The 25865-nt window shown below is 47.4% G+C and overlaps 1 protein-coding gene across 1 annotated transcript in view; it reads left to right on the forward strand.

The window, feature by feature from the left end:
- Window positions 1-24709, forward strand: part of LIMD1 (LIM domain containing 1) — a 60206-nt gene extending 35497 nt beyond the window's left edge. Inside the window, exons 3-8 of the mRNA XM_081072203.1 lie at window positions 11415-11482; window positions 14829-14891; window positions 18075-18205; window positions 18812-18863; window positions 19368-19436; window positions 20746-24709. Of these exons, the coding sequence (XP_080928329.1) occupies window positions 11415-11482; window positions 14829-14891; window positions 18075-18205; window positions 18812-18863; window positions 19368-19436; window positions 20746-20883 (521 nt within the window). The 3' untranslated portion in view covers window positions 20884-24709. The remainder of the gene's footprint in view (window positions 1-11414; window positions 11483-14828; window positions 14892-18074; window positions 18206-18811; window positions 18864-19367; window positions 19437-20745) is intronic.
- Window positions 24710-25865: the final 1156 nt, after the last annotated feature.

Raw genomic sequence — 25865 nt, forward strand, 5'->3', positions numbered from 1 at the left:
AGAAAGCCTATGTCTGTCACTTGGCCGTCTGATTCTGCCGTTATGTTTTGGTCTCCTTCATTCTTTTGGCTTAAACTTTAGCATATTCTGTGGTGTCTTCCTTATTCTTCTTAGTACACAGTTTCTTCAGAGCAATACATCGATGTTTGTGTTACAGGACACGTGGAGTAACAGACGCTGAATCATGGGTGCTTTGGTCCTAGGTTTCTGACCGTCTTTGTTTCAGGACTTTCTCACAACATATTGGCAGACATCATCTTTAGAGAGACTGAAAAGTTTCTGGACTCTGCTAGCTGTTTTGGAACGAGGCACAGTAGTATGAGTGAGACCAGGAATATCTTTCTCCCCTTTTTTACAGTGACCAAGTTGAGGCCACTCCGATTGGCATCCACAATGCAACCCTGAACAGATTTGCACTTCCTTTCTCCAGTTCTCCTTGGTCTTAACAGGAATGCCCCTTACTCAGCAGCAGGCAGACACGGCTGTGGGTCAGGGCACCCTGCTTCATGGGGCAACCTTGTTCATTGTTTCTACCAGTGATTCGAACCATATAACCCTCCCATTCTTTGTCCAGAGTGTCAGCAGCAACTTCTGTGGCCACACGCTTCTCATAAAACATACGAAGTTTGCCTTCATCATCCACTTCAATGAGTTTTGGCAGCCAGTGGCTGGGAAAGAGATGTTCAGCTTCATCTTGAAGCAGCCGACTGCCTCTGAGGCACCACAAGAGTCTTTACAATTTTTAAATTCTTTTCTTCTCTGTTTCCTTTTGGACAGTTTCTATTGTTATGCCTTTAGAATCACTAAGCCTTTCTCCTGTAATGCGTAATCGGCTCTTAATCCCATCCAGTATATTTTTCTTCCCAGATATTTTAGATTTTATCTTTAGCAGTTGAATTTGGGCCTCTAAAAAAATATGTGTCGGGGCCGGCCCAGTGGCTCAGGCAGTTAGAGCTCCGTGCTCCTAACTCCAAAGGCTGCGGGTTCAATTCCCACATGGGCCAGTGGGCTCTCAACCACAAGGTCACCAGTTCAATTCCTCGAGTCCCGCAAGGGATGGTGGGCAGCGCCCCCTGCAACTAAGATTGAATACGGCACCTTGAGCTGAGCTGCTGCTGAGCTCCCGGATGGCTCAGTTGATTGGAGCCTGTCCTCTCAACTACAAGGTTGCCGGTTCGACCCCCATAGGGAATGGTGGGCTGCAACTAGCAATGGCAACTGGACCTGGAGCTGAGCTGCGCCCTCCACAACTAAGACTGAAAGGACAACAACTTGAAGCTGAATGGCGCCCTCCACAACTAAGATTGAAAGGACAACAACTTGACTTGGAAAAAAGTCCTGGAAGTACACAGTGTTCCCAGTAAAGTCCTGTTCCCCTTCTTCAATAAAATCTTAAAAAAAAAAAAAATAGGTGTCTTCCATGCCACTGTTTAACTTTTTGGACATATGGAGTACAGTAACAATTTGTAATGTTCTTCTCTACTAATTCTAATGTCTGTGTCAGATCTGAATTGATTTCCATAGATTGACCATTGTCTTCATTACGGGTTGTGTTTTCCTGCCTCTTTGCATATCTAGTAATCTTAGATTGGATGCCAGACATTGTGAATTCTACCTTGCTGTGTCCTGGATATTTAATATTCCTTTAAATCTTCCTTAGCTTTCCTCCGGCTGCAAATAAATTAGGTGGAACCTGCTCCTTTCCAGTCTGGCTCTTACTTTTGTTAGGTGAGTTTGGAGCAGAACTCAGTCTAATTATTCCCCACTCTCAGGGCCAAACCTTCCTGTGTGTTTCACTTAATACTCTGTGGATTATTATGAGTTTCCCCAGTCCAGCTGGTGGGGATAGGCACTGCTTCCGGCCCCCCCATGAACACCAGGCACTGTTCTCTGTATCCTTTGGATGTGTTTGACCCCCAGCTGTGGTTAGTCCCTTCACACTCATGTGCTAATTGTGCTCTGCTGAAACTCAAAGGATACGCTAGGAAGATCTCCTGGATTTTTTCTCTGCAGCGTTTTTTTCTCTCTGCAGCGTTTTCCTCTCTGATCTCCATGAGAATGGTTTGGAATAGTGAGAATGGCACACAAAAAGAACGGCTTTGTAAAACTGTGTGAGAACACAGGACTTGGGAGTGGCTGGCGAGGAGAGAATTGCATTGTGGAGCAGGCCACTCACAGTGTGGCCTTCGACCAGTGCTGGCCAGGAAGGAGGAAAGCACAGGGATGGAGGCTATTTAGAAACTTTCATAACAGTTTGACAGTGCGCCGGGGCTTAGAGTTTGTGTTTCATTTTTCCACATTATGAAAATGAATGTGACAGATGGAAATTAAAATTAAAACAAAAACCCAGCCTTTTGCCACAGGTCAACTGAGAAGGAAGGAGTGACCTGGGGGAGTTGGACAGAGGAGGAGATGGTGGTGGATGTGAGTTACAGCTCAGATAGGTTTCAGTGGAGGAAACTGAAGGTCCTTGAAGGGATCCTGGCAATAACGATTATGCCAAATAATAGGAGCCAGTACTGTGCTAGGTTCCCTACTCCGATCCCATTTTGTTCTCTCCACAACACCTTCTACCAAGGAACCCAGGGAGTTGGGTAACCGGCCAGTCTCTGGTTTCTGGGACATGGCAAAGCCAAGGACTCCACCCTGAGCAGCTTTTCACTCTCCCCGCTTCTGGCTTGTTCCTCTGCCCACTGAGGCTGGAGGAGCCTGTGAAATCCAGGTTGATCTGTTTCATTTGAGCTGGCCTAATTTGGTTGGTTTCTTTCTAGTGCTCTGTTATTAGCAATACATTGTAAGAGTTAATCGAGTTTGGGCAATGTGGTTTGAAGTAGAACTTTGTGCAATGATGGAGACGTTGTATAGCTGCTCTATTCACTAGTGGCCGCCAGTTCCTTGAAATGCTCTGGTTCAAGTACTCCAGCTGAATTTTTAATGCTATTTTAATTAATTTAGATTTACATATGAATAGCCATCCATGGCTGGTGGCTTCCGAGACAGCACTGGTTGAAATTACCAGTTGGGACAGTACAATAAAAACACAATCCAAACGATTGCGATTTTTAAGCTTCCTTTTCTCAGGAACTCTTCTCATTGTCGGGAAAACCTCGCATTTTTACTTTTCAGAGAGGTATTTTGGAAACTGAAATTTGTGGTGAGGTCTTAACAGCTAAGGGCCAATTACTTTTCCAGAATAGATGAGTCACTTTTATTTCTAGAGGGAAGGGAGAATGGGGAGTATTGCAGGTTTGGTTTTATTTGTCAGATGAGGTGGCTGACCTTTCTTTGTGACATCCACTACTGCTGTTTCCTTCATCAGGCCACACTGGCGTCACCTGCATTTTTCACTTTTCAACTGAAGGTACCCCGAAGGCAAATATAAAATATTCATTGACTGTGTCTGTGGGAGGTGGCTTTTGGAGTGGATTCTTGATGAGCCTATACGCTTATTAGTCAATATTTTATAAACTATTAAATAAAGAACAACTTTGGCTGTTGTGTTCTAAAGCTCTGGAAAAACTATTTTTTGGTATGTTTTTGGTGTGCATATTACTCGCTGTTTCTTGGTGTGAGGGATTCCTCTGCCAGAAGCAGGATGATTCTGAAACTAGAATTATGAAGGTGTCACATTGACACACACCCTCTTCCCTCCTCAGCTTTATGTTTGATGCTAATTGTTCCCTGGGTGGCCCAGCTCTTAGCCCTTTTGTTTGACCACAGAGGAATCTCATCAAGTGGAAATGCTGGTTCAGAGACAAGCCTCAGTGGTTCTCAAAGTGTGTTCCCCGGACCAGCACTGGACCAGCACTGCCAGGATCATCTAGGAAAGGCAAATTCTCAGTCCCCTCCCAGACCTACGGAATCAGAATGGGCGGCAGGGGTTGAGGGGGGGGGTGCAGGCAGCGATCTGTGTTGTAATAATAGAGCCACCTGTTGGTTCTGAAGCATGCTAAAGTTTGAGAACCACTGGCCTAATATTTTGGTGCTCAGCCCTGCGCCATTCCATTTTGGCCTCTGCCTATATGAGCACTGGCACAGCCACAGCCACAGCTGGCTTCTTGGTGTCACACCTCCAAGTATGTGCCGCCATAGGGAGTGAGGACAGTGAAACTTGTCCCCACTCTACTCCCTTGAGGTTTGATTGGGAAGGCCAAGAAATCTACCTTCTTCCCCCTAGTCTGAGAGAGATTCCTTGTGGTTCAAGGAGATAGTATAGTGTGGTGGGAATTGGTGACTGCACCAGAGAGACCTGGCTTCCAATCCCTGTTCGTCTACTTAGTTTTAGCCACATAGGCACGTTGCCTGACTGCTTGAGCTTTTGCATAATTCAGTAAGTGGAGTTAAACTGCCTAAAGTGCGGGTCACATTATTGCAGGATTTATGAAATGACTGCAGCCAGCTGGGAGTTCTCTGTGGGTTGTGCTGTGTCAGCCTGTCCAGGTCCTGGCTGTGCTTTGGGGCCACCTAGTGGTGTTTGGCTGCTCTAGCTTATATGTCAATGAAGACGATTCTAGGTCCTGCATTTCCGGACAGTGGCAGTGATTTCAGGAATTTCCAGGTTAGCTGCTGCCTGTTTCCTTGGTCAGATCTGGAGTGATTACGTTCCCTCTGCCTCCCTGCTTCTCAACACGAGGTTACTTGCTGTTTTCTGCCTGACCTCTTGTACCCCTCAGCCATCAAGTTATATCCACACATGTGCCATCGCAAGAGATTCTTGCAGAATTGTCAAGATAATTAAGCGAGATACAATGTCCAGTATATGGTGCTTCAAAAAATTCCCTTCTCCGTTCCCTGGGAGGAAGAGAGAAACGGGATTCCACACATAGGTGTGCACTCAACAATCATCCAGTAGTGCAGTTGGGCTCATGGCACAGGGGACAAGCATGGACTCCGGGTCACACAAACCTGGGTTCCTGTCCTGCCCACTCACTGCCTGGACGAGGCTTTCAGAGCCCTGAAATGTACAAAATGGAGATAATAATGTTTAACTTATAAGTGTCATGATTTTTGTGAAGAGAAAAGGAAACCCGGACGGTTGGGAGCAATCCTAGAGTGTCGTTTCCATTGATTCCCAAGAATAAGCAATCCCTGCCTCCTTGACAGAGCATGGGTTTTATTTCTACCTTGTTCTTTGGTGAGCCCTTTCCACACTCGCTGGAAACCCAGAGGAGGGGGCAGGGAGTGTGATGCCTGGATTTCCTGTAAAAGCCATCTGGCAGGAGGACAGGGACAGAAAGAGGGGCAAAGGAGGCAGTAACGTGTGGCAATGTTTTTAAACATTTCAAAAACTTTAATATATGAAAGTTCTAAATACAGTACTTGAAACATAGAAGGCAATCAACAGATGTGAGCTTTTTCTTCCACTGACAAAATACAAATCAATACATCTGGATGTGGGATTTGGTTTTCTAAACCTAGGTGGTCCTTCAAAACTAAAGTAAAAACTGGAGTTTGAGTCCTTCAGAGCAGACGGAGGCCCCACCCTCTCAGGTCTGTGGGGGAGTCCTCAGTTTTGTTTTTTTTTTTGAATAAAGGAAAAGCAGATGTAGCCACTAAGCTACTCTTCCTTGGCCTCTGGAGTCCAGACACGGGACTTCCCAGCTCTGGGGACTGGCACTTTTGAAAATGGTGATCAAAGTGATAACTGCTCATTATTAAAAGTGTGGGGGAGTGTGGGAAAGTATAAAGAAGCAAACAAGTAGTGAACGCCCCCCACCCCCATCATGCAGATGTCACTGTCACTCTTGGGCAGATTGCTTTTCCAGTCTTTTTTCTTTGAATTTCTTCTTTACATAGTTGAAATACACTTTTTTTTTTTTTTTTACTTTTCATGTTATTACATAAAGATTTTCATGGTTTTTTAAAAATATTTTATTGGGGAAGGGGAACAGGACTTTATTGGGGAACAATGTGTACTTCCAGGTCTTTTTCCAAGTCAAGTTGTCCTTTTAACCTTAGTTGTGGAGGGCGCAGCTCAGCTCCAGGTCCAGTTGCCGTTTTCTAGTTGCCGTTTTCTAGTTGCAGGGGGCGCAGCCCACCATCCCTTGCGGGAGTCGAACCGGCAACCTTGTGGTTGAGAGCCCACTGGCCCATGCGGGAATCGAACCAGCAGCCTTCGGAGTTAGGAGCATGGAGCTCCAACCGCCTGAGCCACCGGCTGGCCCAAGATTTTCTTTTAAAAATTCAAAAAGTATTATTTTGCAGATTATAAATACAGAATCCTAGAAAAATTTAATATAGAAATGGATGAAGCAAAAAGTGCAGTTTCTTTCTCATATCATCTACCAGTGTGCCTACTACTGGAAAAAGATTTTCAGATATTGAAATGTCTAAAGCAGTAAGTGAAATTTCCCTTTAATACAACCTACCAGTGCTATATAATACTAGATAAGTTAAAGAAAATAAATATAAAAGTGAAAGTGAAATTTCCCTGTTGGGCTAGCTACCAGTGCTAACCACTGCTAGTTTTAGTTGCAGTCTTCCAGGTTTTTTTTCTTTTGCATATTAGTGGTTTGTGTATGTGTACAAGTTACCGAAATGGAATTGTACTATAAATACAGTTGTCCAGCTCGCGTTTTTTCACTTAGTAATGTATTTTGAGTATCTTTTTATAGTATGAGCATTTTCCAGTATCACTAAAACACTTATTTGAATGGTATTTTAAATGGCTACATAATATTTTGTCATTTAAATATCCTCTGTCTTATGTAGTCATTTCTCTAAGGCTCCCAATTTGGAGCTAAGTAAATACGCGTTCACATTTCAGATTCTTTGCCTAAGCTGAGTCCCAGATAGCCCCTCTGAGTCAAAGATAAACTTGAAAGTTTCCTCTCCAGGCAGAGTTTATCATTTTACACTCCCATCGGTAGCTTACAGAGATATACAATCACATGCGACTGTCATCATTTAAAAAACCTTTGTTGACATCTTTCCTAAGTGACAATGCTCTTGTGTAATTTGTGTTTCTTAGACTACTAGAGGGTCCAATGCTCTGGCATGTTTATTGACCTTCCTCTATGATTTTTGGAACAGAGGTAATCTGCCCTCTACTGGAACAAAAAATCAGTTCCCAAGTCAGATTCTTTAGAACATCTTGGGCCCAATCCTGGACCCAGTCCAGAGCTCCGTGTTCTGCACGCTGTGGGTCAGAAGCCTCACCTCTCTCCAGGAAGTCCTGTGTGGGTTTTAGGCGGCTTTCTCGTGCCCTCCAGTGGTCTCATGGGCAGCTGCAGCCTCGCCTCCTTTCCTATCATCCGAAGGTTTCTCCCAGAAGGAAGCAGTACAACAAGGGAACCCCACAGACAGGGCTGGACCTGGGCTTTACTTGCCCAGGAGATTGGGCAAGTAAAGAGATTGCTCTCTTTCATGGCTGAGCAGCACCTGTTAGGATGGCTGTTTGTGACCTTGTCGCCTTGGCTTTTGGGGAGGGACTGGAGGCAGCAGGCCAGTTTACACCCAGGTGCCTGGTGGGGACAAAAAGTGGAGAGGATACTCCAGTCCTTGTTTTTTTAGCCCCCTAAAACTTTGAGGCCTCTGGAATCTTTTTATAGAGGGGGGAGTTATCAGTAAATAAAGTAATGAACTTTCATGGCTGTCAGGGGTTTCTGTTAGAAACCTTGAAATCACTTAGCTGTAAGTGCATGTTCTTGTCACACACTAGTTTAGCAGCATCAGGAAACACTTGTGAAGGTTCTAGGACTTTCCAGAAGTGAGGGCAGCTAACTTTGAGGAAAGGACAGAAGAGAAATTTTGGAAACGTAAAGACTTGTAGTCTTCTAGCATATGCCCTTTGCGCACTCCCTCAGTCTATTCCATTTTGCTCCAGGCTATAAAAATGATACTGTATTTCCCCCAAAATAAGACCCAGCCGGACCATCAGCTCTAATGCATCTTTTGGAGCAAAAATTTATATAAGACCGGGTATAATATAATACCCGGTCTTATATTAATTTTTAGAGCTGATGGTCCGGCTGGGTCTCATTTTCGGGGAAACACAGTATAGTCATTGCAGAAAAAAACTAATTAAAAATAATCCATATCCAATACTCAAAGATAATTACTGTTAACATTTAGTATACATCTGATGTGTATGAGCATACACATAATTTTGCATACACATAAATTATATAGGTGTGTAAGTATGTATACCCATATCTGTACACACACACATTTATATCCCTTTTTAAAGTATTTTAAGTATTTCTCTGTACCATTCAATCTTTTTTTGAAAATACAACTTTTTATAGCTGCATAATAGTATAAACACTGTAATTTATTTTACAGGAATTAGACATTTGGTTGATGCTCATTTTCATAGGCTATTATTGGAAATGACGCTGAAACGAAAATCCTTTAAGCCATCAAACCTGATAATTTCCTTAGGATAAATTCTTATAGTAGAATTTTTGGGTCAAAACAATTTGAATTTCTAAATTCTGTTGATATTTAATACCATATTTTCTTTTAAAAGCTTGTTTCAGTTTCTGCTGTCCTCGCAGAGTGGAGAATGCCTGTTTGTCAATGCCATTTAACACTGAATGTTAACCTCTGCCAGTCTGATAAAGCATGGAGTACTATTTGAATTTGCAATTCCTTTTTAAATCACGAGCAAAGTTTAAGATTTTCTTTTACATTTGTTGGTCATTCACACTTCTTTTGCCATTTGTCTTTTCCTGCTTCTTTTAATATTGGACTGTTAATTGAATTATTTGCATATATGGGTTAAATTCTTTGTTGTCATATAGTGCAGATGTTTTCTCTAGTTTGTCATTTGCTTTTGGTTTCTAGTATTTCACCTGAAGAATGTGTGTGTGTGTGTGTGTGTGTGCACTTTAACTTACATATGTGGTACCTACCTTATGAATGCATCATTGAGCAGTTTTCCTTATTTACACAACAGTATTTTTAGTTCATAACGAAAGGTCCAAACCCAGTTCCTTCATTTTGATGGCTGTGTAGTACCTCATGCAGTGACCAGAACTCCAAATTCTTCCTCAATGAATGCACCAATTTTCTATGCTGAAAAATGGACCACTGAAGATGCTTCTGAGTTTCCAGATTTTCCTTTCAGTGCTGCAGTGAACGTCCGTCCGTGTACTTCCTTCTGCATGCAGGGAGAGTTTCACAAGGGGCACCCCTAGGCGTGTGTTGTGGGGAATGTGCATTTTCAGCTCTATGGGTTCTTGCCACACTCTTCCCAAAGGGGTCATGCCAGTTGACACTCCCACCAGCAATGTGCAAGTTTCCTCTCGTCCCACACCTTCACCAGGACGTGATATTGTCAGGCGGAGTGAGTTTTTCCCACCTGGGAATGAGGTCACATCTTATTGTGGTTTTAATTTGCACATCCTCATTGCTTGTGGGGTCAAACTTCTTTCAGTGGTTATTGCCTAGAGTTGAACAGGTTTTTCTCTTCTTTGTACCTTCCCTTCCTATCCTTTGCCCATTTTTTCCATTGGGCTACTTGTGCTTGGCTTATCAATCGGTGGTGGTCTTTCCATGTTTTTGATACTAGTACCTTGTTATATGGTTGATAGCCATCTTCTGGTCCTGGGCATGCCTTTTATTTCTTCAATTCAGCAGTTATTGCTCTCAGTTAGACCATAGCTTTCCGCACAGTATGTGGCAGATTGGAAATTACACTGTGCCCTCCAGGAATGTAGCATGTACTCAGAGTATTAAAAAGTTCTATAGGAACCCATCAGAGAGTTGGGAAGACATTGAGACAGCAGTGGGTCTGGCAGCAACAGACACCACACAAAGAAGGGTCTGACCGGGCCAGGAGAAGGGCGGAACCTTCCTGATCAGTGGGGGACAGAAGCAGGAAAGTGGAGGTCAGCCTGAGAGTCTACACCCTTGTTTCCTAACCTCAGCCTCCAGTCCAGCCTCTGAGTCTGCAGCCGTGCTCACCTGTGGCCAGGAATTCATTCTTCTGCCTCTTCTGTCTCCTGGGTCTCTCCACGTGGCCTGTGGCCTCAAGCCTGCCGGCCCCTGGCCCTCTCTTTCTGCCTCCCAGCTGCGGAGCAGTTTGGCTTTTCAACCGTTTTGACTTTTTAATTTTGTGTTTGTTGTTTTATGTTGAACAGAAGTTCAGATGTTTGATGTCGTATTTGTCAGTCTTTACTTTTATATGATGTGCTTTTGATGTCTCACCAAGAAGTCCTTTTCCATGCCAAAGTCAAAGACAGCTGCCTTGGAGCGTTGGAAATCTTGCTTCCCAGCGTCGTCATCAGTTTTGGCTCAAATAAAGTCTTATAAAAATTCTCTTAAAAAAATAAAAGGACAGCTGCCTGGATTTTCTCATAATAGCTTTTGTTTTTCATACTCAAGTCTTCAATCCACCTTTTGTACTTATATTCATTTCCTTTCCTGTGGCTGTTCCTCTGCAGGGATACTTTTCCGCATCGGCTCTGAGCTCCAACAATTTCATGTCGACAGTCTCTCTTTTGTCACCTCGTGTTCTGCCTGCGCTGGGGACACTCCGTGTTTGTCAGGGGATTTCTCTGTTAATATTTGTAACATTAGTGATTCTGGTTTCATGTTGTGGACCCTGGCGCTTGATTCCACTAGTATTTAGAATGCCTTCAGGTTTTGAAACTCCCATGGAGATTGTTGTGTATGTTTTGTGCCTGTGTCACTGGAAATGTTCTCGGATCTGGCCGTGCTGCTGAGGAAGGGGCCCAGGTTCCCCCGTAAGACGGACCCAGGATCTCCCGTAAGGGGGCTTCCACTGGCCTTGATCACGTGACCCATCGTGTTTTTTCATAAGGGATCAAAGGAACTGATAACGTGCAGTAATTCTTGTCAGTGGCCTAGCTTTATGGAAACTAAAGTTACATCTGAAGAGTCAAGGTGCTTTGAAGTTTTCCGCACTCCTGCTCACCCCATTTCGATCAAGAGAAAACAAGAAAAATTATCCTTCCAACCATGTGTATTTTCTATAGTTCGGATTTTTAAAAATCTGAAAACAAGGACAAGATTTATAGGACTTTCCTGATAGGTCGTCACCAGCATCCCTTGGAGAACATGGCAGAGGTGGCTGTCCCAAATGTCTGGAAAACAGCAGCTTCCCAAAGGACCATTGTGCGGTACCTCCTGTGTGTGCCTCTGCCATCCTGCCACCACATACCTGGCTGGCTTCGTTCTCAGCAGAGCAGACGTGTGAGAAGTGGGCATAGGATGTGATTCCCAAGTCAGCCCTCCATCTTCCCTCCAAGCAGTAGCCCCGAAAGGGCCCCAGCCCCCCGCCTCCCCCGCCATGGCCAAGGGCCACCAGCAGCTTTCAGTAGTCAGAAATTGTTATCCACAATTGCCATTTTTTGCATGTATATTTCTGCTTAAAGCGATTTTGCCTTTCTTTTGTTTGCTGCTTAGTAACATTTTCTTTTGACCCTGTCTTTGTGTTTTTTCCTCAGGCCGGAAGCTGAGAGGAAAAGCCTTTTATTTTGTCAATGGCAAAGTGTTCTGTGAGGAAGACTTCCTGGTAAGTTTGTCACCCAAGGCTCCCCTTCCTGCAGTCCTGACCAGAGACAGGCAGGGAACAACATGCAGAGATGCCCTGGCTGGGAGAAAGGGTGGTTTCTTGCCGTGATCCCCCAGTGCCGGTGGGAAGCTGCAGTGGTCCTGGCTTTGCTTCTGTAGGTGCATGGGGTGGCCCATGTTCCGAGGCAAACGACAAGCCACAGAGCTTTGTGCTTTGAAGGGACCTTGGGGCCAGTCGGCCTGTCCTCTTGTTGCTTTGCCCATTTCTGCCGACTCCACCCACCTCTGAAACCTGCGGCCTGAGGTCCAGGCCTTCCTTACTCCTCACCCTCCGTGCTTTCCATGGGGATCCAGCCTCTCTCACATCGCAAGTCTGTCCGTGTGCCAGGGACTCCCAGATCTGAGCTCCAGGCCTGTCAGCACCTCTGAGGCCGGCTGTTGACCTCTCACTGCTCACTGGACAGTCCTGGGCTGGAGCCCCTCACATGCCACTTGCCTGAAACAGAAACGTCCCCTTGCTCTGGGTCCTTATCTCTGAGACCTGTGTCCTCGACCCCTCGTCCTTCCTGTCTCTCCCACATGCGGCCAAGCACTGAGCCTTGTGCCACCATGTCCTCCCTGGGCCTGCTTAGCTCACGACATCAGCATGGCTCCCCCGGGCTGGCCTAGTGGCCCCCTCCACGCTGTCTGCGTGTCCACCGGGCCTACCCGTGACTCAGAGCATGCGCAGAAAAGCTCTCTGCGGTCCACAGCCTGCCTCCCTCCCAGCCTTGTGTCTTGCTCACTCTGTGGCTTGCCGTTCTCTGCGTGCCCCCCCAGCCTCACCCGCCCTCCTTAGCTAGTGCCGTTTCCCCTGCTTGGATGTCTTCACCCTCTCTTTGCCCAGGGAACTCCGACGCCTTCCTCGTCCCTCCTGCCCCCGCAGTGGGCAGCGCCCGCTCTGTGCCGCCCCCACGCCCTGGGAGAGCAGTTGGTGCACAGCATGGTGTCCGATTGCAAGTCCTAATCCCCCACCGACCGACTGCATGCTCCCAGGGAGGGAAGGACGTGCTTCTCTCCTTCACCTTGTCAGACCCGGACACAGTGCCGAGCATAGAGCGGGGCTCGGGGAGTGGTCGTTGAACTGAGCCTGCATTTCGGGGACAAGGGACGTGAGACGCAGAGATGGCCTGGGCCAGCTTCTTTGCAGATGTGTGGGTTGATTCATTTTGACTAGCGTTTGCGCGGCACGCTCAGGCAAACCCAAACTGGCTTAAGCAAGAAGGAAGTTCATCCCAGCAATGCCCTCAGGAGTCATTCTCTCTTCAGTTTTTGGCCCTGCCTCTCACCCTGTTAGCTTTAGTCTCGGGCACTGCGCGATGGCCAGATGGTGGCAGCCCTCCAGTGTGCCCATCCAGAAGCCGCCACAAACACCGCCTGGAGCCTCATTGGCTCTTCTTGGGGCACATGACCATCCCTGGGCAAAATCATTGGTGCTGGAGGAATGCAAGGCTCTGATGGGCCAGGTCTGAGTCAGTGTGGTGAAGAGTTACAGAAAGTGTCTCCTTTTCTTTTTTTCCTACCTTTTCCATTACATTTTCCCCCATAAGTTGTGTTTGCAGTATCTAAACTCTAGTATCTTCCAGTGTGTAGTATCTAGTATGTTTTCTGAAGAGAGTTCCTTATTTCATGACTCCAGCTCTGTGTGTGTGTGTTGTGTGTGTTTTGGTAAGGTAAGGTAGATAATATTCATCAAGTTTATTTGAAGCTAGCTGTAAAAAGCATTGGCTTTTTAACCAGAAGCAGACTTGAATTCGAATCTTGTCTTCACCCCGTGTTGGCTGTGTGACCTTGAGAGGGTTGCTTAACCTCTCTGAGTTTCCCTTTGCTTCCATTTGAGAAATGGTATAATATACATTGCAGAATTGTTTTAAGGATTAGAGTGGTGGTCTCAAACTTGAACATGCATCGAATCTTCTGCAGGGCTTGTGAAAACAGATTCCCGGCCTCCACCCCCTGAGTTTCTAGTTCAGTAGGTCTGGGTGGAGCCCAAGAATGCATACTTCTTCAAGTGCCCAGGTGATGCTAGGGAATTCCTCTTTGAGAACCACCAGCTTAGAGATTAAAGCCTCTCTGTGCACAGCCTCTTACACAGTGTGGTGTATCATGGGTGGCAGGCACAGTCATTGTTAGGGCAAGTGCTCTGAGTATTTGTAGTGACTTTTGTGACAGAGAATACCCCAATTCATCACACAGCTGTGTTGTCCTTGGGGAAATGATAAATTTCTTTATAGAGTGACACATCTTTCTAAGAAATTCCTTGCAATGCTTGTGTCTGGCAGGGACGTGACTGGATTTGTCCACCCTGCCTGGGTTTTCTTTTTTTCTCCTTCCTCCTTCACAAAATTTATTTTACACCTATTATATCAAGAGCATTTTAAACACAGACATATAAACTCCCTAATAAGATAAAGCAAAGACAAAAGTGTGTATCTTGTGAGAAACAAGATACACCAGCACTTACAGTCTGCAAATGTTATTGCACTTTAACTTTCATAATTGGACAAAGCATTCATGAAACAGTCTGCAGACAACTAGTCGTACAAGACAAATTAAAGAACACTTTTAAGCAGACGTGACTGTCCTAAATTGGGTGTTAGGTAAGCATTTTACAGACATTCCTCGCATCAGCAGTAATGGTGGAGCTGGAGAGCATTGCGCCCTCCCCAGGCTGCAGGGCGGGAACCCCACTTGCATGGTGGGGCCTGTGGCCCTTTCCAAGGCCACGGCTCTGGCGGCCTGCACCTGTCAGCCCTCGCATCTCCCTGTGCGTGTGGACTGGTTTGCTGAGCCACTGGCTGTCAGGATTCCCGTCTGATAGTTTTGTGGAATGGCTCAGGGAGGGGAACCTCAAAGAATGTGTACGTGGACTCTAAGAGGCCAGTAAGAAGTCAGGACTCTCAGCCCCACGGTGGTGTCCAGCGCGCTCCTCGGCAGCAGACTGAAGGCTTCCAGCAAACTAGCTGTTGACACCGTGATGGACAGGCTTGCCGTAGGTCGCACCCTTAGGAACTGGGCATTTGCAGCCACCACAGCGCACACGAATCCGATATGTGACGTAACTGTGCTTGGCCTTGTGTCCCGGCCTGCGTGTTGTATCGGGCCGGGTGGGGCGGGGGCGCCGTGGAGCGCAGAGCGCGGGTACTGCCCGCAGTGCAGGCTGAGAAGAAACCGATGACGTCGGACTGCGGCTTCCTCCACAGCTGCTGGATGAACCTGTAAGCGCCCGTCTTGGCTTACCTGATGGCTGTGGCCAGATGAAAAGGCTGCCCTGCGTGGTTTCACTTTCTTTTCTCTTTCCTCTGCAGTACTCTGGCTTTCAGCAGTCTGCTGACCGGTGTTTTCTTTGTGGCCATCTGATCATGGACATGGTGAGTAGGGTTAGCCGAACAAGATAATGACTCAGTGGGAGGGGGAGGCACTCAGAGAAACGAGAACTCAATAGTCAAGAGCAGTGTTTCTTGCTTTGACTTGTGGTTCTAAAAAGCAGACCCTGTGCCACGCAGCTTGCTTGCTCTAGTAGAACCCACACTATTGGCTTTTCTTGGTGTCAGCGCCCTCGACCCTCCAGTCTACACAGTGCTGTGTTTCTGATCATGCTGTCTCCTTTGGGCCTCCTCTGATTTTCTGGGAGCCTGATGGTATCCCAGGTGAGATGCCAAATGGAACCTGTTTTTACTCCCAATTACCTTGGAGTCGGATGCAGAAAGTCAGATAAACATGTATTTTCCCCTGTCTTCTCCTCAGCTCAATCTGTTCCTAAGATGAGTTTTGGGGAACTGTCATTAGTTCTGAAACAGCGGAACAAGGAACAAGTTTTGTACATTCTCTTCCTTGCTCAGCCACCGGCTCTTTGATCTTGTTTTGGGCTTCAGTATCTTTATCTGTTCAGTGGTGACAGTTTTCCTTCCTGGTCTCCTCATAGGCTGAGGTTGTGGGCTTTAAGGAGTAGAATTCTTATTCTGTCTCAGGCATCAAATTGGAGATGAGCTCTGTAGGATTTCTTTAATATGCTGGTTAGAGAGATTGTGATTATGTAATATTCTTTTAGTTGGAAAGAGTTTAAACCCCTCTCTAAGCTGACCTGTTAATTCATTTCTGGAGACGGGAATTGCTAATTGTTGCCATTTTCTTTAAATTTTACCTTTCGTTGAGAAACTCATAGAATAAAGGGTCCACGTCTTAAGTGTATAGCTGAATGAGTCTTTACCCATGTACATATTACCCAGACCAAGGTACATACCATTTCCCACATCCCACACCCTAGAAGGCTCCTCCGTGCCCTCCTCCCAGTCAAGACCCCCCCCACACACACACACAAAGGTGCCCACTGTTCTGACCTCTCGCCACAGATTTGTTTTGCTGGCACCAGAACTTCATGTAAATGGGATTATACATATAGACTCCTTTGGGTCTGCCTTTTCTCACTCAGAAAAATGTTGCTGAGATTCATTCATGTTGTTGCCTGTGTTGGTAGTTTATTTTCATTGCTAAGTAGAATTGCATTGTAGGCATGTAGCAGTTTATCCATTCTCCCGCTGACGGGGATTTGGGTGGTTTGGGACTACTTATGAATAAAGCTGCTGTGAACACTCTCGGCCACGTCTTTGATGGACATAAATTCTTATTTCTGTTGGTTTTACACTAACACGTATGAAACCGTGAGCCAGAGCCACCCCTGTTCATGAAGAGAAGCTGCTGTCCACCAGGCTCTGACGCACCACGGCAGAGTGTATCCCTGCGAGCGGTGGCCTTGTCATAGCCCAGGTGTCCCGGGGAACAGGGCCCTCTACCCGTCCCCCCGGGGAGGCAGGCAGGAACCACACGCCCTCACTCCTGCCTTCCCCAAGAGCCTGCCAGACTCCACAGGGTGCCATTTCTTTGGCAGAATTTGTCGTTGATTTTAGAGTCTTGATGAACCCGTCACATATCAGGTCAACAGTATCCAAATTAATGAACATGGTTATACCCTGTTCTTATGTCTGGGTATCCTAAGCCTTCTTTGAACCTCAGGGTATTCCATTTATTTATTGCTGTATGACACCCCCCCGAAAAAAACTTCGTGGTTTAAAGCAACAATGATTTATTATTTATCATGTTTCCATGGGTCAGGGATTAGGCCAGGGCTGTGCTCCGTGCGGCCTTGGCTGGGGTCACTTAGCTCTGCTGTGCTCAGCTGGAGGAACAGTCGAATGTCCAAGATGACCTCTCACGCTCCAGGCCTCTCTCCCGATGGCAGCTAATCTCATTCCATATCTAGCTTGGACTTCCAAGCTAGAAACCCTAGAGGGAATGAAGAAGCTGGAAAACTGGAAAAGAAGCTGGAAAACTGGAAAAGCCGCAGAGTGTGAGGTTGTGGGGCTGGCCTCTGGAGGCAGTGTCCGGTGGCTGGAAGGAGCCGGCACACGGCGTGTTCCCCACAGGTCTCACGATGCCCTCCGCTCCAAGTCTCCTTCCTTCTGCCGCTCTGAAGGCGCTCTGTGTGGCCCCCACTCCCGAATACTGACGACCGTAACATGCATCGCTGGCAGATGTGTGTTTTGGTGCCACCTTGCTGATGTTGATTCCAAACTCAGTTTGTGCTGACTTTCAAGACCCAGCTAATTGCGTAAATAAAATCTATTGAGTCAGCGAAGATTCTTTCAACTGTACGCTATAGAAAAATCCAGACTCGTGTTAACTCAGACTTTCACATGCACCAGAATCACTTTATTAAAACAGCAACTGCTGGGCCTTCCTCCAGAGTCAGTGATTCAGGAGCTGTGGGTGGGGCCCGAGAACGTGCATTGTTAAAAAGTTCCCAGGTCCTGCTGCTGCTGCTGCTGGTCCAGGGGCTGCACTTGGAGAACCGGTGACTGAGTAGGAAATATGTTTTCTCTCACCCAATAAGAGGGTTGGAGGTGGGCAGTTCCTTGGTGGGTGCATTTGGTTACTCACTGACATCACCAAGGACGTTCTATCCGTCTGACTGTCCTCTCTCTTGGGGTGTCATCCAGATCAGACGACACTCAGAGGAAGGATTGTGGGGCTTTCTCTTCATTGTGTTGAAAAATAACAAAGAGGCTTTGCTTGCACTTGGATCTGAGATAATCGGGCCGAGTCACGGGATCGTCATGCTGCAGAGTCAAAGCTGCTTAAAAGGGGCACCCGGGAGGCAGGAGTTAAGAGATTTCTTATGAGCTCTGCATTTTAACGGGGAGTTCCCTTTGCTCTCCACTTGCTGCTTCCCCATTCTGGGATGGAGCCTTTCGTGGCCCTGCTTTACGCCATTTCCTGCAAACGTTTTCAGACGGGAGCTCTTTAAATTCCCTCCTGGAGGTTGATGAATACAGGAGAAGGATCCTGCTGGTCTCCTCCTGTTTAGATGTAACTAGATTAGCTTTTCTTGCCCCAGGTCCTCTGTTGATCTTGGGCCAAGTGAAACTCCGGGGTGAATGTGCCCCGTGTGGCGTGACCGCTGATATGGTCCCTTTACCTGATGTGCATCTCCCTCCCACCGTCCCTTCCTTGCCCGTCATCCCACTGAGTCCTGGTCTCGTCCTTTGTGCCCCCAGATCCTGCAGGCCCTGGGGAAGTCCTACCACCCTGGCTGTTTCCGCTGTGTCATCTGTAACGAGTGTTTGGACGGGGTGCCCTTCACCGTGGACTCCGAGAACAAGATCTACTGTGTCCGAGATTACCACAAGTAAGGAGGGCTGGGTTCCGCATGTGTCAGCCACGGCGATGGAAGCTCAGCAGAGACTGATGGCAGCCTGCTGTGGCGTGTCTGCAGGCGGCTGGTACCGTTAGTCCACCGCCCAGCAAAGGCCTAATGGTTGGAGGGGGACTCGGGAGCTCAGCTGATGCCTGTGCAGACAGGAACTGATTAAAGAATCGTGTTTACTAGGGGGAAAAACAAACAGAGCAAATCTGCCAGGCCCGAGTCTTAGGGCTTTACCTAAGTCACGAGGCACTGACTCAGCTGGCCTCCACCCTCCTCCGTGTGCCTGGGCCTGTGCCAGGCGCCATGAAGGCAGTAAACAGTCTCTATCGTGAGTAGAGCAAAGGGGCCAAATGTGCTCATTACGGCTCAGGAACAATCCTGAAGCAATCCTGAAGCCACTCCCAGACTGTGAGCCTCTTTGTACGAGGGCTGGAGGGGTTTGCTTGGAGAGCGCAGGGCGGGAGGCAGGGCTGGGCCAGTGAGGAGGGCTCCCTGCAGGGCCCAGGAGCAGGTCTCCCAGAAACACTTGGCCTTGCCTTCCAGAAACACCCCAATATGCACTTGACGACTTCTTTGCTTCTCCCCCAGGGTGTTGGCCCCCAAGTGTGCAGCCTGTGGGCTTCCCATCCTTCCACCTGAGGTAAGATGCTTCTTCAGACCTGTTCCTGGGGTCTTCCACAACATGAATTTCTCCCTGGGATAATTTATAAGATCTGTGTCCTGTGCTCTCACCTTTAAAAAAGTCCTTCTAGAATCTCGACTCTGAGATAGTGTCCTCACCAAGAAGCCCCTTTCTCACTAGCTGGCTTCCCCAGCCCAATGCTCTTCTTGTGCCCTGTTTGTCCCTGTAATTAGGGCAAACTCTCTGCCCCGACACTAACTCCTCGATTAGAAGATGCGCAGAGCCACACAGATGTGCGTTTTTGTCGGTGTTGACGCCAACATTTCTGAAGATAGGACTGGTGCCCTTCCCACTTCTCAGCTAAATGTGTCCTTTTTCCTGCCAACATTATATCCACTCCTGATTTCTGCTCTTCTCCTAAGGCTGCCTACTTGTTACTCAGAATCGTCTCCACCTCCCATAGCGTGTGGAGCCTGATGGGCCCCCCAACTAGCCTCTTGTTCTTGCCTTTTCCCGGTCCAGGGTTCAGATGAGACCATCCGTGTGGTGTCCATGGACAGAGACTACCATGTGGAATGCTACCACTGCGAGGTAGGCCCCCTCCCACCCAGGCTCCAAAGCCTGTTTAGGAGTCAAAGAGAAAAGCATCCTGGTTGATCGGGGACAGAGACAGTCATCAAGGTTCAGGCAAGGGGCTGCCCTCCAGAGCGGAGGAAATAGAGTGGAACCTGATTGGTGGGGTGGTGGGTCGGTTGCAGAGAATGTGGATGTTTGGGGCATAAAGGTCTGTACTATTTTCTCCACCTTCACAACTGCCTAGTTCTGAAACCTTCGCACCTTCGCAGCTGCGCTCCCTACAGCTGCCGAAGGGCAGGGTTGGGGAGTGTGGCTTTCAGGTCCTGTGTGGGGCTACATTGTCAGGCAGGTGTGCAGTTTGGGGAATAGACGTCCTTCCCTCCAGCTTGTAGGCCATTCTATCAGCCAGGAGCCTCTTTCTCAGCTGAGCCCTGGAAATCATGAAGAAACCCCTCTGGGAAACAAGGATGTCGCTGCTTGGTGTGAAGGTTGGGGGGAGCGTTCTGCCGCTTGTCTGTCCTCGTGTCACACCTCAGACTGAAGCAGCCACTGGTGCCCATGACTGGCAGGCAGGCCTGGGGTCGCCCCTCACCAAGTGTGTGAAGGGCGCTTTAAGTGTGCAAACGCTTTAAGTGCCATGCTTGGGCTTTCAGCCAGAATTAAGTGGTGAACCCATGAAAAGAGATTTATTTTTTGACGCAGTGGGTGGGGAGAACAAGGGTGTGGGTGACAGATAGCTTGATCCCAGTGCCAGCACTGAAGAAATAGCTGGGAATCATTGTCAGTGGTGTCCCAGGTGCTGGGGAGAACGGTGAAGACACTTGTTCCACTGTCCCCTCCACCTCCTCCGGGCTAGCGCTGTCCAATGGAAATGCGAGAGCCACAGATTCAAATCATGTGTGTAATTTTGTTTTCTAGAGCCATGTTAAAAAAGTGAAAGAAACAGGCAGGCTTAATTTTTGTGATACTATTTTATTCAACCCATTCTATCCAAAATGTGATTGTTTCAACACGTAGTCAACATAAAACATGTTTCACGAGATGTTTCACAACCTTTCTTTGTCCTAAGTCTTGGGAATCTGGTGTGTGTTTATACGGACATCCCATCGCATTTCCGACCAGCGCCATGTCAAGTACTCTGATAGTGACATGTGGCCAGTGGCCTGGGGACTGGACAGTGCAGTCCAGACCTTCCCTGGGGAGTACTGGGTATGCTGCACTGGCATTTTCTGCCCCTCACAATCACACAGATGGTTTTGGGGACGGCATTTTGTGCCTTGCAGTCCTTTTATTTTGCTGCCACTGACATTTTTGCCTCGCCCAGGACTGTGGTCTGGAGCTCAATGATGAAGACGGCCACCGCTGTTACCCGCTGGAGGACCATCTGTTCTGTCACTCCTGCCATGTCAAGAGGCTGGAGAAGGGCCCCTCGTCGCCCGCGCTTCACCAGCACCACTTCTAGCCAGAGCCTCTTACAGACGTCCTGACAGGGAGGCAGAGCCACGGTTGCATAAGGAGAAACCCACGAGTGGCCTCGCGTAGAATTGGGGTCAAGGGGTGCGTACGCGTATGTGTGGGGTGCCTTTCCTTGCAGCAGCGAGGGGAACCCTACCTGTCTGGTGTGTGGATGTCTCCGCTGCCACGCCCTCATCAGATGGCTCAGGAAGACGCTCCAGCGAGCGTGCGGCGTGCGGCGTGCGATGGGAGATCACACCAGTGCAGCTGAATGAACTTGCCTCTCCCCTCTGGGAACAGTTCACTTCAGAGGGAAAGGTTTGCACTGAGCGTGTTTCACAACGTCCTCTAAAGAGAGACTTCAGCTGCCGACGCATCCGACCCTTTCCCTTCCTTCAGGAAAATACCAGCACCGAACTCACGCCCACCACCCCAACCCCAACTTCCCCCTCCTGCCCTCACACACACAATAATTTAAGGCTTCCTTCCACCCCAGTTCTTCTGTAGAACGGCTACAAATTTGAATTGCCTTATGGTGCAGGGAAACTCTAACATGTGCCTTGTATGTTAGGAAGGATTTCCTTGGTAAACCAGAGCCTGGCATTGAAATAAGTGAGACAGGGTCTCCACCTTGTACACTGACAGCATTCTGTGTGTCACCCCCCCCCCACCCCCCGCCAATCTTCACTCCCTTGTAGGCAGCTGGGGGCTGGGCGGAGATTTGCCCTGTTACTGCAGAGTCGCTTGGGGATGAGACCTTGGTGCAGGCGCCAGGCCTCTTTACCCACCTGTTGGCCCCTTTTCCCTCCGGAGCTCTCAAGAGTCTGTGACTTTGGAGTCGCTCCTGCAAAGGCAAGTCTCAGGGTCCCATGTGCGGACATCTCCTGCGCCTGTTGAGCTTACCTGACGATGGGCTTTTGGAAGGCCTGCCCACGTCCCGAGAGCTAGCCCCTTATAAACAAGGGGTGTTTGTGTGTGTGTGTGTGTGTGTGTGTGAGACCTCAAAACCAGCATGGAGGGCGTGCCTGGGATAAGTTATTACAGTCACTTCACAGGTTTCTCTGTTGCCCAATTCTTGGCACAGGCAAGATGTTTGAAGAAACCAGTATAAGGTACACTGCTTTTGTCTGTTTTGTGTTTTTTTTTAATTGTTTCCCTCCACTTTAAGTCTATCACACACAAAAAATACCTCACAGATAAGAGCTTCGCCAGATTACAGATAAAGGAGGAATTTGACTATCACAGTGGACTCACATACCGTCTTTGGTGTGTTAAGAACCTTTGGCTTCCTGTGGGCCGCACTCCAGTGGGTCAGGGGTCAGGGCACTGCACCGTAATCTGAACTAAAGGTCAGCAGGGCATAGAGCCCATAGAAGTTGGGTGCTGCTGCCTTAGTGATTTCATCATGCTGGTTCCCCGGGGTGGCAAGGGCTGAGGGAGGGCCACACACTGGCAAGATTTCAAGGCCACCTCTGCACTGAAGAGACAAAATGTGCCCTTATGTCATATTCCCGAGACCAGACGTCAATACCCCTTGGCATTTCAGTGAGAAGAATATATATAAGGTTGGCTGGCATATGCCCTCAGCCTGTAGGGAGGGCCCCACAGCCTTGTCGCAGGAGTGCCAGGGCCATCTCACCACTGCCAGGCAGGTTGGGAGCATGGCTGCTGACATCTGCTCTTCACCTGTTCGCCTCACACCCAGAGCGAGGGGATTGGGTGGCTGGGGCCACGGAAGGTGGTCTGCGGAACCCAAAGGCACCTGGGACTCGCAGAATTCATGGTGCCCGGCTCCACTTCTCGACCATCTTTCGACGCATTTGGGGTTAGTTGCCTGTAAGAAGCACAAGATTGGCAACATGGATTTTTCACATTTTTATGAAATTCATTCTGCTGGGATCCTTTGGACAGATGTCACTTCAGTCTAGGCCAAGTGTTTTCATCATTTGCTTGTCACGGGCTGAGCCTCCTGAAAACCCATGCACGTGCGGGGCAGGGGAAGTGACCCCTGGGTTACACCCCTTTCTTCCCATCAGGTCCTCCTCCAGCTCAGCTTGGGCAAGGCTGCTGGGCAGATGAAGCCAGCCAGTATGTCTTTACCTGTCTTTTTGCCAACCCAGTGCCATTTATGGCCTCGTGGACTCACCTTTGCTTCTACTTTCAAGTTCGGCAGTGACGCAAGTTGCCTTGGAGTCACTGTCAGAAGTAGCAGGGACTTGTTTGCAAATTGGGTGACTAGTTGATTTTTTAAATGAAAATTTTAAAATGGCCTTGATTGGGGTGATTTCAGATCTCGCTGTAAATGGCATTCTGTGTTGTTGAAGAAAAAGAAGAGAATTTCCAGATGTCCTAGGAATCTGAGCAGCAACTTCTCTTGCTACCGTCATCCCTGGAGAGGGCACCAGGCAGGACTGTCGCACTATTTTCTCTCCTGCTCAGGCCCTTGGGCAAAAGCCATGAAGAGATGTTCACCTACTTGGTATTTTAAACATTCTGTAAGTTATTAGCTAAATAGAACTGTAATAGGGGTGTATTTATAGGCCCCTACAAAGGAAACACAAGCAGCTGGTAGACAAGGGTGAATACGTTTGTTGTTAGAGCAAATAGCCCGTCCTAAGTTCCCTAGACAGCTCTTGGACTTTAGATGAACGAGGACAGTTGACAGCCTGGTTCCAGACCCCAGAGCCAGCCTCCAGCCTCCAGCCTTCCCCCTCACCTCCTTATCCTTGAGTTTTTCTTGTTTTTTTGTTTTGTTTTAACCCCTGCTCAGGTAGGACCATTCAGAAATTGCCTGAGTGGTCTGAGGAACGCCAATAACTTGGTTTAGCCTGCTGTATCTCGTCCCTCTCTCTCTCTCTCTCTCTCTCTCTCTCTCTCTCTCTCTCTCTCTCTCTCTCTCTGTCTCTCTCTCTCTCTCTCTCTCTCCCCCCCTTCCCTCCCCCCCACCTCCCTCACTCTTTCTCCCTGCCCCCTACCTCTGATGTCCCCTCATCTGTCATTGAGTAGAGTGATTTGTTCATCTCACAATGGAAGGGCATTAAGTCTTGTCCACATCATGTCCTACCCCTGGCACAGGACTTGTCACTGCTCCGTGGTTAGTGTGGGCATGAAAACCTCATTCAGCTGTGTCCTGAGGTCATGCCATTGAGTCCTGGGTGGCTGGTGGGATTGTCACAGAGCTCTGATCATCCCCAAGCACTGCCATCACCTTGTTTCCATGGGCTGGAGTCACATACAAAAGGACATAGACTGTTGAGACTTGAGAGAAGTATTTGGCATTCACAGTCCTTTGCAGGCCTTATCCGTGTGCCGCTTCCCATGTGTGACAGTGTTGAGAGCTGTGATGGCTGCCAGTACTCTTGCAAAGAATGTGTGCAAAACTTGACCCCACATCATTGTTGTTTGATGCACTTGTTAATAAAACCCTGTCTGCCAGGAAACCAAATTCTTTGTATTCCCCTTTGTGCCAGGAATAGACCTACTTTCCCAGTTACTATCTGAAGTAACTTTTAAAAGTAATAGAAAAAAATGAGTAAAATATATTAGCTATCTATTGTCCTGAGCCAGAGCTGGACAGATGTGGGAAATTTCCGGAGTGTATGAAAATTTCAACTGCAGGGAAAGATTGTTTTCCTCTGTATCTGTTTGACTATAATTCAAAAATGTACTGTTACTATAAAATTATGCAAAATATTGTTACTATAAAATTATTTGAAATTTTAACTGTTACTGTAAAATGATTCAAACCTATTACTATAAAATGATTCAAAATATCATAGTAAAACTGCATCAATTTGTAGACAATTAAAGTGCTCCAACGTGATGTTTACTGGGTCTTCTTTTGTGTGTCTGTGGAGAAAGAAAATGGTGCCCAGCTGGATTTGGTCTTCTGGGAGAGCCCTGGATTCTTTTTTTTGTTTTAGAGCCCTGGATTCTTAAAGGAACATATGGGTGTCAAAACTGTGAAGGGTCTGAGATTTTACCCAATAGTTATTTGCCTTATAACCACATTTCAGTCAATGATGGACTACATATGCGAAGCTTGTCCTGTAAGATTATAATGGAGCTGAAAAATTCCTATTGCCTAGTGGCGTCATAGTGCTACGCATTGTTCATGTTTGTGGAGCTGCTGGTGTAAACAAACTGCACTGCCAGTCGTATAAAAGTATAGCCTATACAATTATGTACAGTATGTCATACTTGATAATGATAAGTGACTGTGGCACTGGTTTATGGGTTATATTAGGTTGGTGCAAAAGTAATTGTGGTTTAAAAGGTTAAAAAGAATTGCAACCTAATACTATTTATCTTTGTTTTAGAGTGTACTCTTTCTACTTAAAAAGAAAGTTTACTGTAAAACAGCCGTGTTAACTGGCAACAGCCTCCTACATCTTGCATTACTGTCTCTTGATTTCATTTAATCACAGGTTGTTTTGTATTGCAACATGATGTACAGGTTTGTAGCATAGGACCAATGAGCTGTCCCCTACAGCCCAGGTGTGTAGTAAGCTGTAGCATCTAGGTTTGTGTAAGTGCAGTCTGTCATGTTCACACAGGGATGAAATCGCCTGCTGACACATTTCTCAGAATGTATCCTCGTTCAGCAGCACATGACTACTTACAAGCTAGTAAGTTGCATGCCATGGTTTCATGGGTCTTGGCAGAAGTTACTGGACTCCTAGGTTAGAAACAAAGGACAGTTTAATACAGCAACAGCAGCATTTCACTTTATCAGCATTTGCACTAGTTCCCTGAGCCCTGATTCCTGTGAGGCCCCATGGAGAGGGCCAGGCGGTAAATGCATGTACAATGGGTTGCGTTACAAGAGGAAACTCAAGCTCAGGGAACCACAGTCTTTATCATGGGCAGTAAGCCTGCCCGACTTCTACTCCAAACAGAAACATTATCTACCACTGAAGACAGTTCACTACACCGACATCCTTGAAAAGATAATGTGTAACTGAGGCAGTCAGTGCCTGGCTCACAAGA

This window comes from Rhinolophus hipposideros (genome assembly GCF_964194185.1).
Source record: "Rhinolophus hipposideros genome assembly, chromosome: 14".
In the NCBI taxonomy this organism is placed as follows: Eukaryota; Metazoa; Chordata; class Mammalia; order Chiroptera; family Rhinolophidae; genus Rhinolophus; species Rhinolophus hipposideros.